General features: G+C 35.8%; 1 protein-coding gene across 4 annotated transcripts in view; it reads left to right on the top strand.

Annotated features, from left to right (window-relative positions):
• Positions 1 to 15609, top strand: part of LOC117428354 (hepatocyte nuclear factor 4-alpha) — a 33895-nt gene that overhangs the window by 13230 nt on the left and 5056 nt on the right. For 2 of the 4 annotated variants that reach the window (XM_034047247.3, XM_034047240.3), the window contains exons 1-5: positions 8078 to 8278; positions 11175 to 11349; positions 12871 to 12965; positions 14347 to 14453; positions 15192 to 15347. In XM_034047247.3, coding sequence (XP_033903138.3) covers positions 8164 to 8278; positions 11175 to 11349; positions 12871 to 12965; positions 14347 to 14453; positions 15192 to 15347 — 648 coding nt within the window. In that variant the 5' untranslated portion in view covers positions 8078 to 8163. Of the gene's footprint in view, positions 1 to 8077; positions 8279 to 11174; positions 11350 to 12870; positions 12966 to 14346; positions 14454 to 15191; positions 15348 to 15609 lie in introns of those variants that run through there. The other 2 variants (XM_059004143.1, XM_059004144.1) reach the window with 1 other exon arrangement.

The following is a 15609-nucleotide window of genomic DNA, read 5'->3' as shown; positions in this document are numbered from 1 at the left end:
AGTTACAATATACTGTTCAGTACATCCAGACAAATCACTAAAACAACATCAAACTCAAAAGCAAAGTCTCATATTCAAAGCAGAATTCCATTGAACTGATTTATCTGCTCACTTCTACAACCTATACAATCAACATAAAACCTTTTATAGCTTTTTCAATTAAATTATAAGTCTCTTATTTATATTTTCAACTTGTTCCATAAGTTTGTTGACTATTAAAAAATATATATTATTTCTTATCCTGGGTACAACCAAAAGTTATAATAATGTGTGAGAATCATATACAAATTGAGGGGCTGGTTTCTTCATGGCCTCATATGCTTACAATTTAAAATAAGTCTAGAAATTCAAATAGTGTTATGTATGATCTATCATATTGTTCATTTGAAGTGGACATTAATTCAGGATTCGTTCAATACATATCCATGTTGTTGATATTTTTAAATATGTGTTTATTCATAATAAATTAATGCTAGCATTGGGGTTAAGTATACATATTCTTTGATGTATTTGAATTTAATAGTAAATCATATGCTTGTTCGTCTATAATCACATTTGAATTACAGACGCTCATTATAAGTTATTGCCCCTTCTATGTAAGACAGATTCATTGTCTCAAGTTTTAACCTATGAATTACGAATGAATGTTTAAAGTTCTGGATGAAACTCTACACCTATTCTATTTGTTTTAAATGTGTGCTGTATTGTAATAATGTGTTAAATTAATATATGATTTGGTTTTGCAAATGATAAGAAACTAGCACCACATATCATAGCTTTAACAAACAAACAACGTTCTCAATGGCAAAGCAGCAGTGAAGAGGCAATAGTAGCAGCAGGAATGGCATGACAAAGACGGAAAAGTTATAGTACTGCAATGAACTGTATTTCAAATTGCAGAAATAAAATCATTCTGAAAGAAAACTGTGGTTACAGTCCAGATTAACCACAGTGTAATGTAATGCACTTTCGCTGCAGAAAATCAGTACACTAGCACAATCTTTTTTTAGCGACTGTTTTCCTCCTATGTAATTGTTTTACTTGTTTAATATCATATGATGTGTGTTCTGTATGATTCTCTATTGCTGTTTCTGCAGAAGCCATTATTTGCCATGCTTACTAACGATTCCAGCTTCTGAAAAGACTCCTCAAGATTGTGGGAAAGTAAAATAGGGAGTGCAGTGCACACCAAAGCCTGTGCAACTCTGAAATATGTGATCAGCATTAAGGATTATTTTTCAGAAGCAAATCTTGCTGGGATAGTACGCATGGAACTCTGATATAGTTACTTAACTATATTATTTAACTCAATTTTTTTTCTTCTTCTTCGTTTTTTGGGTTGGGTGTTATATATACGGTGGCTCACTGAGGACATGGAAGAAAATAAAATGAGAAATTTACTAGGTTGAGATACTGAGATATTGCAAGCATAGAATAATGGAATTGGAATTGCAAGCATAGAATAATGGAATTGGAATTGCAAGCATAGAACAATGGAATTGCAAGCATAGAATAATGGAATTGGAATTGCAAGCATAGAATAATGGAATTGCAAGCATAGAATACTGAGCTATAATTGCAAGCATAGAATACTGAGATATTGCAAGCATAGAATTGCAAGCATAGAATAATGGAATTGGAATTGCAAGCATAGAATAATGGAATTGCAAGCATAGAATAATGGAATTGCAAGCATAGAATAATGTCCAGTCCAGAATCATATTAAAGGACATATCTTAAACCCCAGTGCACTAGAGCGGACATTTTGAAAAGAGCTTTGAAACAGACTTTAAAGTTATAAGTGTAAAAAGTTGTCAGGATGTTAACAATAAAAAAAGAAATTACAGGTACATTATTTAAACAGTTGTAGCAACACATGGGGACATGTAACGTTATATTTTCCAGAATCCCACTACTTACTCTTTAAACAGGTAGCAATTAAATATTAGGAAAATATATGTGATATATAGTATGATATATTCTTTTCTGGCTTCCTAGTAATAAGCTTGTTGTTGCAGCGATGGTACGTGTAATGATAAACATAGTTGACTCACATGTTTTGATTTAAGGTTATATTATCCCTAAATATGGTAACATGATGGTGGACGAAAAAGCCTTAACCTTGTAGATTGTGTTTTATAGACATGTATATTGCTGCTCTTAAGATTTCAGGGAAAATGAAGATCTGTTCTGTGATATAAGGCTTTAATGACAGCTCTGATAAGATATACTACATTCCCTGGCTCATTTTTTTCAGGCTTACCCCATTAATGGTGAGAATTTTTCTTTAAGCAAATATTGATATCTAAATAAAAATGTCTTAAGAGCCCTGAATAGCAGTAAAGATATGTGTTAGCAAGCACAACAAGATTCAAAGCTGCCCCAGTTTTACACTAATATATTTTTGGCAAATTTTTACTATATTTGTCCCTTGTTTTGCGAAATCTTCGTGCCAGTCCATTTTGTTTACACACCCTTAGCAATACTAATTGATATTGTATTATAAGTGATCAATTTATAGGTGTTGGAAAAAATAAAAACACATGCCATATGTAGTGGACACTTTCTTGTAAATGGATTGTCCCTCAAATGGATGATACATGCTCACATACCATGTAACACGGATGTTGAATCAGTGTTATCCTGGTTGCCCATGGCCCCCAACTCCTTTATCAGCATTACAGCAGTAGATTCTAATATATTATTGTAGCATTACCGCTATATTGGATTAACCAAAGAGGCGACAATACGGAAAAACCTCTTTGACGGACAATACAGAAAAAAAAACAACTTTGTCATGGATCATTAACTAAATAATCTAGGTTAATTTGCTTTCCCATGACACACATTTTAAAGAACGACACAGAATCGCTTCGCTAACCATGGGTCACCTGGGCTTCGTGAAATGATTTGGGATCTTTTGCATGCTCTCCAAAAAATCTGATCTATTTATTTATTTTGCTCCAGCGAGATAAAAGGACATGTTCCTCAAAATGAAGCACTTTTAAACAAAGTGCATAAGAACTGAAGTAAACCACGTTCTAATAGGAACTGAGCAGCAGACACACAAATATTCATTCCAGCAAGTTTGAAAACTACAATTGGGACACCCTGACAATTGCAGTGTATTTGGACCATTGCATGACACAGCATAATCAGCACTGGTATATGGCAGCACAATGGCACTCATATGGTGCAATAGTATAGCAATGCATTACCAGTGTGTGCTGCATTGGCTCATTACATTTTAATACCATTAGTCCAAAGTATAACAATCCTACCACTGGGGCACCACTTTTCCTATGCCTCGTTGGAGCTGCCCTTGTGGAACCACTGCATTGTTACTGAAGATGGTTTGTGAAGGGGAGATAGACAAAGTGGTTCTTAATTGGTAATCCAGTTGAGCGAACACTGTAACTGATATCCCAAAGTCTTTTCCTGTACAGCTCCTCCGAGGAGCCTCCCACGCTCAGCTCAATGGCACTGTACAGCTGCTGGCTCACTCATGCATGCCTGTGACACAAAGAAGCAGTTAGCTGTGACTACTCACATCAGACTGGCATTCAGCATCAAACAATATTAAACCAGTGAAAGGATCCAAGGTCTGTCACGACTGAAAGGGGGGAAAGAAATACTAATACATGTTATTCCATCAGTCTACTGGCCCATTATGGTGTGTGTTTCTATTTATTTGTCTTTGCTCTTTACCACAACTGAAAACTTTTTTTTTTTTTTTTTAGATTGGTTCTGGTATAGTTACTTAACTATATTATTTAACTCCATTTTTTTTTCTTCTTAATTTTTTCAGTTGGGTGTTATATATACAGTGGCTCACTGAGGACACTAAAATGAGAAATTTACCAGGTTGAGATACTGAGATAATGTATCATCTGATCTTGAGATAACTGTTTGAAATGTTGAGATCTTGAGATCATTTATCACGTGATCTCGATATAACACATTGCTATTTTTTTTCCCACTGTCCTTAATGAGCCACCGTAGTGGTACGCCAGCAAGTAAAGCATTATTTTAAATCCCTCAAGCTCAGACAATGCATGTACCCAAATCCTGCTGGGCAGGCAGTTGCATTTTCAGAAAGGAACTCTGGTCTGGATACTTGTATATGATTTAATCCAGTAGCATTCATTTATGCCAATGTGCAGGCAATTGAATGCGAAACCCTCATTTTTTTCCACATGTTAACTCTGTTATTTGAAATATTTGTGTATTTCATTGTTTTGTTTACCAGACTGTGATTGGAGTGTTTTTTGATACCGTTATCTGAACTCTGACTCCAGGTGTTATTTAGGGAGAAAGAAAGAAAACAATAAAGAAGGAATGAAAGCATATTGAGATGTTTAGTTAGTCCAGGATTGTACTATACAGGTGGGTTTGTGTCATGAAGGTGCACTGTGGATAATCCTTGCCAGAATGCTCTATAGTTGCGCAGGCCTTATGATTTATAGACCTTGTATGCTGAAGCACCCAGGATCAATGACCTGGGGAATTCCTTGGCAATCACTTTCCTCTGTTGAAATGAAAGGCTCAGCACTTACTAACTCCTTCCAGTCGCGTTGGAAACTGATTTACACAACCCATTTTATACGATTCATTAAATGACTTACAGCTCGTTTCACAGACCCTGATTAGCAATAATGTTAATTTGGGTAAGTTAGTCCGCGATTCATGCCAATCAGTCCGAGAAACAAGCCTCAAGTGCTTCGTATTAGTTCTCAAATCCACAGGGCTTTTGAATGAACCTAAACATTTTTTTTAGAAATCTCTAAACTCTTTAGGAATATCTGAGGTTACTGTAAATACCACTCTTTAATTGATTAATCAAAAAATGATTTACTAAATCATTTTTAATAAGAGCAGGAGTTGTGAATAGTGTTTCTGTAATTCAAAGTTCTGAAACTGTATGGATACAAGTATATTGCAAAATGCTTCTAAATGTTTAGTGTATGCTGTAATAGACATAGTTTTAGTGTCATGTCAATATCGTATCTATATTTTTATAGTTAAATATCTCCAATGGGAATTGGGGAAAGCTGTGCAGTTGGTTTACAAGCATCAAAGCCTACAATACTTGGATTTGTTTAGCAGTGGGAATTCTTTAATTGCACATTCACACACAACCAATCGTATCTGCCAACTGCCTTTTTTTAAGTAATAATAATAATAATTTATTTCTTAGCAGATGCCCTTATCCAGGGCGACTTACAATTGTTTCAAGATATCACATTATTTTTACATACAATTACCCATTTATACAGTTGGGTTTTTACTGGAAGAATCTAGGTAAAGTACCTTGCTCAAGGGTACAGCAGCAGTGTCCCCACCGGGGATTGAGCCTACAACCCTCCGGTTAAGAGTCCAGAGCCCTAACCACTACTCCACACTGCTGAAAATAGAACTGGATTTAAAACAGAACAAAAGTATGTACAGTATGTGTTCCAATAGACTTCCATTAATATCCGATAAGATATTTATTTTGAGCTTCTCCTGTCGAAAGATAATAATAGATAGTAATAGATTTCCTTACCTGTAATTTACATATTTACAAATGTGTTTAATTATTTCTTATTATTAAGTTCCCAATATAAAGGCTTCAAAGTGAAACATTTGCTATTGCACAACATCATTTAGATATTTAATTTAACATCATGCAATCAAAGAAACTTAAAAATGATATCTCAAAAGTCTACCGGAAACCATAAGAGTTTCATGTTAGATTTCGAAATGCCACATTTTTCAATTTTTGTCAGTTTTTCATTAAGTATATGGAAAACTACAACGCGGTATGTAATTCAATATGTTAACGTAGCATTATTCATCAGGTTTCATTCCACTTTATGAAGCTAAATTAGTTACCGTAATTCTATTGGGCCATAGCTGTACACAAGACGTTAAATTGGATTTTCCCTGCCTGGACACTTTTATGAGCACTTATCCCCCCCCCCCGGAGTTTCAAACAGGAACACGAAGTCGACACGTCTATCAGCACTGTGTGTGTTCCTGCCTGCCATATTGTCTTATAACCCGAAAATGAAACAAAAAACACATTTCTGTAACAATGGTTTCTAGCTCTCCTTGTGTCCGCATGTGCCCTGCATTGCAACTGAAGATCAATCATGAATGCGAAGATCCGTGATAGTGATGATTCAGATAGGTATTTATTTATCTATTTTGGTGTAAATAGGTCACTCACCTTTCTTTGAATTGCTTCCTTCTTAATAACTTAATGTAAAAGATAGCACTTAAAGTTAGGTTTAGATCCAAGAACTCAAGATAGGAAGGCTTAACATGCCCAATTTTTCACCAGTGAATGGCATACACCCTTTTTGAAGAGTTAACTGTGGTATGCAATGGTAGACAAGGCTTAGTTTTTCATTGCTGTATGGTAAAGCTAACATACATTAAATTCAGTACACTGGGCCCAGTTCAACGTTTATCTGGGAAAGAGGGTTTTAGGAAAATAGGAATGTTAAAAAAATAATGGCCATAGTATAGTTAAAGCAATCGTGGACAAACTAACTCAAGATTATTGTTAGTCAGGTTTTGTAAAACCAGTATATTACCATTAGGGTTTATTCTGCTACCTTGCAGGATGCCACTTGTGCTGCTTGGTAACCACAGCTTACCATGATCTTTTTTTTACCTTTACTTATATTTCCTTTAGACTAAAAAGAAAAATAACAAGCAATAGAAAGTTTTATTTTTACGACTTAGCACTTAGTCTGTCTTTTCAGTGAAACGTTCTTTCCCAACTCCCAGCTTAGCCATTGGCCAGCTTAGAGATAATCATTAAGGCTTTCTATAAAGTAAACCAAATTAAATTCATTTACATATACAGTATAAAGGTATAGTTAGGATAGCTGATTGCAGGCTACTAGGTACGCTATTTATCGAATTTGTTTCATCATCGCTGGCATATCGCTACTCCATACTTTGCATGTCCTAGGATTTTTACACCTATGTCACTGATAAGTAGCCTATGCAATAGCCTGGAATCAGCTGTCTTGTACATGTACAGGACACTGCCCAGTTTTTAAAAACGTAGACGTCTTGAAGGTTTCCACTGCTGGAATAGCAACCTGCTAGCAAAGCAACATGTTGGCAAATAAGCAGAAGCACATAACTGACTTGTTCATTGGACTTTAAAACGAGGAAAGACCATAGTGCTTATAATAGTTACATATAGAGAAATAGAGTCTACTTGGAATAGAGTCTCTATCGCTGGCATAAAAATCTGATCCACTCTGAGGAGCGTTATCTCGTTGCACACTTGATGTGCCCTGTAGTTATCACTTCATTATTCCTTTGATCACAGCACTATTCAATCACATTTCTTGACACAGGACAAGCCCAAACACACCCATGCTTTTAACTGAACACTCAAGAATGACACAGAAAGTGCATTGTTGAGAAGGTGTTTCTTTCTTAACAGTGGATTGGTGAATAGGGGAAGTGCAGAAACTGTCAGCAATTGTTTAGGTTGAGATAATGAATGATGTCACCAAGTACCATTACTTGATCTATTCTAAAGACTGGCATATTTAAAAATGCCATTGTTTAAATCCTTCATATAGAGCCCCTTCAGGTTCTTGGGGCCTATTTTAACCTAAACACTGGCAGATCTAAATACACCTGTCCCTTTTAATTTATCAACTAGTTTAGAACTCGGACGATCTTACTTAAGGTAAGTCCTTAATTAGTGCTAATTGATATCTGTGAAACAAGCAAGTAATAAACTCTCCAGGCTTTTTCATTCAGGGACAATATATAATGGATCTTGGTCTTTGAGAAAAGAATCTTCTATGGGGTTCATCCTCAAAAGGGACATTTTAAAATAATCCTGCAACCGCTACAGCTATTAAATAGTAGCTGAAATCAGCAAACTTTACTGAAGTATATGTCATTAAAACAATAAATATCTAAAAAACAAATCTCAGTCCTGCTATCACTCGAAAACAAGCTGATACACCAATGAGTGGGCAGGTTAAACATTAACCTGTAAACCCCTCCACCTCTAAAGAGAACAGGCCTTGGAGTAGGCTGGGCCCTTTAGTCACAACTGGGACTCGGAACTCACTGCAAAGGGACAACGTTGTGGTCAGTTCAGAGTTAGCCTCAGACAAGAGAGCACGAAGTGACCTGATAATGCGACTTTCGAAAGCACTGATAGACATGGACATGGCAGACTACAGCGAGGCTCTGGACCCTGCCTACACTACATTGGAGTTCGAAAATATGCAAGTCCTGGCGATGGGCAATGGTGAGTCTTTTACTGCGTGAACCTAATAATAGCTCTTATAAAACTGTAATACTTAAATACTATAACATGATTTACCATGCTTACTGGTGCTTTAAATGGCACTGCAGTCTTTATAGCCGCTTTTAAAAAAGACCAAATAATAAAAACGATGTGTGCAATTATTTAATGCTAATACTGCAGTCCCAAATCAGTTAACTTTGGTTAGGTAGGAGTGCCACCTTATATTGTATTGCCAATTTCTACAGCAGACCAAATGCACAGACATTGTATAGTGCTTCATACATTTCTAATCGATTTGCTTGATATTTTAATTTCTATTTATTATATTGTTTTAATGTAAATTCTGTGAACAGTGCGATGATATGGAATCCCCTTCTCTGTCATTGCTGTCTAAACTGTGATATTCAGACCTTGATGCTGAAGTTATACGTTTTATAGATACCAAGTGCAATTATATTCTGGTTTCATGGCTCATCAGATCCCCTCACTAACACAGTAATTAATTAACCCAAATTCTCTCTGTTTACCTACGTGTCACATGCTCTTTTTATTTGACTTGGAAAACTCAATCATGGCCTAGCCTTGTGAGAAAGCACTAGCCACTGTAACTACTGAAGCAGGACAGATAACAAGTCCTGCCTCTTTTTAATGCAATATTCAATTTCAATGGAACAAATTGCAAAGTGCCCGAAAGATGTCATGAATTTGGAACTGCTATTAATCTTGACAAATTAGCCATAAGTAATATGAATTAGAATGATGTTACGGTATTTGTATTAACAAGGACACTACTGTATTTGTGACAGTTCCCCCAGAAACAGCTGAGTTGCATTATGACGGTTTTAGTGGAGCTGTCAAAATCTACAATTGCAGACTCATTGCATAGCTGTCAAAGGTGTGCATTGTTACTGGGAGTCATTGATATAAGAAGTAGGAACAGCTCTGAAACTAATCAACTGTTAATCCTTAGTCACACATCATTGAACACTTTTAATAACATGCTTATGGATGCTTGTGTGATCACAACTATCCTACCGCTGCATTTACAAACCTGTTTGCCAAGAAAGATACCCCAGTTTCATCTATACCAACACAGTGCATGGGATACCCCATTTTTAATGGGTTAAGGTAGGAGATGTAGGGGGATGTGGGGTGAATACAGGCGATTCAAATTTGTTTTAATAATATATATATATATATATATATATATATATATATATATATATATATATATATATATATATATATATATATATATAACCTCAAGGTTTCTGTTGAAGAATGTTTTAAATGTGTTTTTTATTGGGGGGGGGTTGTTGAACCAACAGGGCTTAGAATAATATACAACAGCAGATGCTGTACATGTACCAACTTTTAAAAGCTGCTGTTAAAGGGGTGCTATGGTGCTGCTTTTCAGGTGTGGGTCCAGATGTGTAAAAGGGTTCAAGCAGTAAAACGATATTGCATGAGAACGAATGTGAGTTAAATCATACATTAGGGACAGACTGGTCTGCTAGTGTGCATAGCACTCCTGCTGCTAATTGTACCATTGAGCAGCCCAGCCCAGATCACTCTTACATGACTGGCCTCACTGGAGAGCTTCACACGTTTTTTTTTTTTTTCACGTTTTTTTTTTTTTTTTTTTAATGCAGTTTTGCCAAAATCAAACTGAATCAGACACAATATCTTTAAATTATAATGACTAAAAAGCCATAGAAATCCCTGTGTAATTGCTGTTATTGATATGATGTTCCACCTGAATTCAGTCTGTGGCATATTTCAGTCATCTAACAAAAAAATTAATGCAGAATAATATCGTATCCTATGTAATTCTATTGGCATACATAATATTTTCAGATATTATTTTAAGGTGTTACATTGTTCTCAATAGTAGAGTCCAGGCCCTATAGTATTGTATAGAATGCATAGTAGACCCACAACTGAGCATATAACAGTAATACAACATATTATATCCTGTCTGCAATAAATGATCACTAAACATGGAAGGTTTTAGACTGAAACAATAAATACCTTAACTCACATCCAATCAGAACTCTCATTTGGATAGATTTAAACCTAGAATCTCCACTGTTCCACTTTTTAACTAAGCAAACATATTGAAACTTAAACCTCTGGAATAAATGCCAGTGAACAGTGTTGCTGTCTGAGCCATTTGTTTATCCAAGCTGTACCATGTACTGTTATCAATAGATAGGAGGGTTTTGAATCATAATGAAAGTGAAAAGCAGACCAGATCCTACTGATTATCATACATTATGTACTAGCACATTTTAAATAGTTATCCTCCAATCCGACAGAGACACAAGCAGATTAACTGAATGCAAATAGACTGTTTTATTTCAAGTAGTGTACTCCTTGCTCATTTATCTTATCTTCATATTTGAGTAGAGTAGGAGAGGATACCTTTAGAAGATGATAAGGTCACTAATCTTCCTTTAAAACATGTTTATTTGGTTAGGGCAATGATTATTTTGTATAATGCTGCTCCAAAATAACAACAACGAACAATGCCAACAAAATTTCATACGAGTACCAGATATTCCCTGTATGAAAAATAAATGTGTCTAGGAATGTATAGTTTATGGAGCTGATATCTCTGTAAAATTTCAAACGTTATATTTTAAGATTTAAAATTCTACACATAAGAAAATCATGGATATGTGTAAAATAAATGTAAGAAAAATATTATAAATATTCCCTAGACTATATATTTAATATAGGTCATATATATAGCATGCTACAGAATGTCTGAAATATAATAAAATGCTCTTTGAGTATATTTTTGCATGTTTATTTTCATTGCACATGGTTTAACAACCTCTATTCTAAAGTGTTTCTAGTAATAACAATAATAGAAATCTCCTGTCATTTTTAGACTCCTCACCTGCCGAAAGTGCGAACATGAATGCCTCCAGTCACCTGAGTGCAGGAGCTCTGTGTGCGATATGTGGGGACAGAGCCACGGGGAAGCACTATGGAGCCTCTAGCTGTGACGGCTGCAAGGGCTTCTTCCGGAGGAGCGTCCGGAAAAACCACATGTACTCCTGCAGGTGAGACCCGCAGTGCTGGGGTGGGGAACCTGTCAATTCAAAGGTGTTTTCTTGAAGTATTAAGACTGGTGTCATCATATTGCACTCCCAAAGCCAGTCTGCTCTGAACAGACCCTCAATTAGTACAAATTTTGGACTTACCTTACCTAAAGTAACATTAGCTAGTATTATGGGGTCTGTGAAACCAACAATGGGCATGTAAATATAAGCATGGCATGAGTATCATTGTTCTTTGTGCAACCTGCGTTCATGTAAGCCCCACCTTCATGGTTATTGGACATGGCAGTCAATATTAAACCCATGCATAATCAAATCAAACACACTCTATTTGTATTCATGGGCCGTTGATGGCTCCTTTACCATCAGTGGTTGTCCGAACCATATCAACACATTCCCGATACGGCCTTACAAATGTAAGTAGATTTTCAGATTCGCCAAGAAATCGGAAAGCTAAAGGTCAGTGTAAACTTATACAGATGTGAATACAGCCTATTATACTGTAGAAGCATACTTGCCAACATTTGGAAACTGTTCAGAGGGACACCAGAGGGAGGGTGTAGCAGCTAACTCCAATCCTTCACATTCCAGTGGCTCCCACATTATACTCAAAATCATACACACCAAATCATTCATCAGTAACCTGAGACCTGGTCATGTGAACACAATCACTGCAGTGCACGGGAGTCAGCAGCCGCTAAAGAGAAAGAAATAAAAAGAATAACAGTACGGGAGCGAGAGCGAACGCCCTAGAGCTGTGAAGAATATCGAGACTGTCGCGATCATCTAGGGGCTGTTGGCATGTATGTAGAATGGATAAACATTTCAAAGGATGTTTGAAATGGTTCAATCTTCGTTGTTTTGACCATCACCTGATTTCCCTTTAAAATATGCCATGTTCTCTATAAACAACACCATGCTTCCATTTTTGACCATTACTATGTATTTCAAACAAGAGCATTATTTTAATAAAAAGTGCTGTCTGTTAAGCCATGTATTCAATACTGACATATGAACATGTTATTCATCCAACGCTCCTGTAACCACACATTGAAAATGTGTCTTGTTGTTGTTATAATATATTCTAAATGACTGTGAGGATCATTCACATAGAAGCTGCTCTTGTGGCAGGTAATGTAAACGTTTATATATGGAAAGCTTCCTGGATTACAATTAAGTAAATGCATTGCCTTTAGGGCCTAACTCATCTGATCAACACAGTACATGAGTGTTTTATAAGACGTTTTTTTTTTTTTTTTTTTAAATAATCAAATTATTTAATAATCAGAGCTATTCTGCCACTGTTTCACAAAAATAGCGAATAGTTCCCCAGAAGTCTATTCAAAAATGTGTTACTGATGTGTTATGTTTGTGGAAGTAGAAGAAATATCAATTTTCTTTCTGTTCATTGTTCACTTGTACACCCAGAGTGAAGAATACCTCATTTTTACTCGTCCGATATTTAAACTGCTCAGTAAAGTTAAAGCTGTTTTTAATGTGACTATTCCTTCGGTTGTGTTTCAGGTTTAACAGGCAGTGTATTGTGGATAAAGACAAGCGAAACCAGTGCCGCTACTGTAGGTTGAAGAAATGTTTTCGGGCAGGCATGAAAAAAGAAGGTATGACTCCTCTGATGTAAATACTTGCAGGACCTCATCCTGGACTGTATTCATCTGCAGCCAACATGTTCTGCTTATCGTGAAATTATCTGTTTAATTCAGTTGAAAACATAACACACTTTCTGTTTATTTGTTTTTCCTTTTAGTCTTAACTTAGATTCAGTTCCATAATAAACTGTCTTAAGGGAAAGTGGAAAAGCCTATTCACTCCTCTCACCATTCTGTGAGTTCACTTTACCCCTGACCAGAACACCCCCCTGACAGTCCCGGGCCAAGCAGAGAAATGTCCTGTGCTGGAGTTAGAGGCCTGAGAGGCTAGTGAATTAGCCCTATGAGCCTCCAGGTATCTCAATACAGTTTTTAATAGAGTTACTTGGGTATTATTTCCAGTGACTCTGTGTGGAAGCCAGGTTGTGTCAGTTTAATGCTACTGGCAACTCTGATCGAGAGAGCCTGTTGATTGTGGAGCACCGTGCGTGTAAATTCCTCATCTGTCAGTACAATACTGCTACTAGATTAAAAAATAAAAAAAAAACTTTATTGCCACCAGGGATTACTGGTGAACTGCTGATAAGGTAAGATTACGTTAAAAACAAGGAGTATAGAAATGCAACTGGAGACATACCTGAGCTGTGTTGGAAGCCAAGTCCCAGTCTGTTAATGTTCAATAGAAACCGCATTGAGGTCTATGACCGGCTTTTGCTGAACAAACATTTCTAAAGCATCATTGCGTGATTAAACACTGCATCCTTACTGATAAAAACACCATAACCTTGGGAGGGTTTTTTTTCTCTTTTTTTAAACAAGAGCTGACTGTAAGGTTTTCTATTGAGGGCGTTCATAGCGGGACTATTTATTAAAGTATTGTACTCCTATTCAAAGAAATCATTTGAAAGGATTGATTCATAGTTTTCCAGGGGGCATCCACTAATAAAACACCTATACATGTGTTATGTAGGGGTTGATGATTATTAATACAAAGTTTATTAGAATAGCATGTTAGTAAAGCTTTTGTAAGGTAATTATAACACTGTTTTACTATAGCATGTTATTGTTATTATTATTATTATTATTATTATTATTATTATTATTATTATTATTATTATTATTGTTGTTGTTATTGTTATTATTATTATTATTATTATTATTATTATTATTATTATTATTTGGCTAGTACATTTGTAGAGGAAAACATTATGAAATAAATTAGCTGATATGGGAATGGTTCTAACTTGGAATTGGCTAGTAGTTAACAAAAAACACATTTGTGTGATCAAAAGCTGTAATTCATTGTTCATTTTAATTTAATGAGTATTGCATGATTATTTTTGCCTGTATATTTTTCAGTGTGATAGAATATTGTTGAATATTTTCTCCCCAGCTGTTCAGAACGAAAGAGACCGAATCAGCACCAGAAGGTCGAGCTACGAGGACAGTAGCCTACCGTCCATTACAGCCCTGATCCAGGCAGAGGTGTTGTCAAGACAGGTAACTCACAGAACAGATAGGCAAGCTGACTGCATCTGCAAGTTCAATAGACTCTGAAAATAACAAGTCTATTGGGCAACACTTTACATTGAGTCTCCAATTACAGTGTATTTACATAGTCATTACACGTTAAATACATGTGTCTTTACACTTAATTACAATGTTATTATGCACATCTAAATGTACATCTTTTTGCAGGATATATGTAAGTTAACAACTGTATCAGAAAGGGTTAGGATTAGGGGGTTAAGGTTAGGTTTAGAGTTAGGGTTATGGTTATAGCATGCAAAAAATGTGCACATTAAGTACATTGTAACTATGCATAATAACATTGTAATTATGTAAATGCACACTAATTAGAGACACTTAATGTATAGTGTTACCATTGATTGACCTACAAGAAATTGTTTCACTGTGGTTGAATCTGCAATGCTTTCCAAATGCAAATAAAACACTTGCAGCATGTGAGGCTTTAGAAGCTGCAGTCATTGTTATGTGTGTATCATCAGACTTCAATATGCATTTTACAATATAAATCATGTTATCAGCAGGTCAGTAGTTTAGGGTTTAAATGATTATAACAGTGGCAGCAGCATGTAGATCTGCTACCACAAATAGGATTTCTAATAACAGTTTTTATATAAACTGAATCTCAGTGTTATTGTTTTTTATATACCTGTATCAAATATGATTTTCATGCATAATTGAAGTTTATACAGTGCTTGTATCTCGTTTCAGATTTCCTCTACATTGCCAATACTAAATGGAGATATCCGAACAAAGAAAATTGCCAGTATCATCGACGTGTGTGAGTCCATGAAACAGCAGCTCCTGGTCTTGGTAGAATGGGCCAAATACATTCCAGCATTCTGTGAACTAGCACTAGACGACCAGGTGAGCCACCTGGACTCCAGCTAATACAATGTGTTGTATTTTAATGCGTGCTGCTTCCAGTATTTCATCCTGAGCTTGCACATTCATATGCCAGTAGCATTCCATGTTTCCAAGATCATTTCAAATACATTTTCTTGTTTAAAAAATCAACACAGGTTTATAATAAATTCACATCACCACTTAAATAAACTTGGTTTTCTGAGAGATTTCTTAGCATTTCAAACTGGCCAGAAACATGGAAAACCTACCAGGCTCCATTTAT

The sequence above is a fragment of the Acipenser ruthenus genome, chromosome 29 (genome assembly GCF_902713425.1).
Source record: "Acipenser ruthenus chromosome 29, fAciRut3.2 maternal haplotype, whole genome shotgun sequence".
In the NCBI taxonomy this organism is placed as follows: Eukaryota; Metazoa; Chordata; class Actinopteri; order Acipenseriformes; family Acipenseridae; genus Acipenser; species Acipenser ruthenus.
This window is presented reverse-complemented; position numbering and strand designations above follow the sequence as displayed.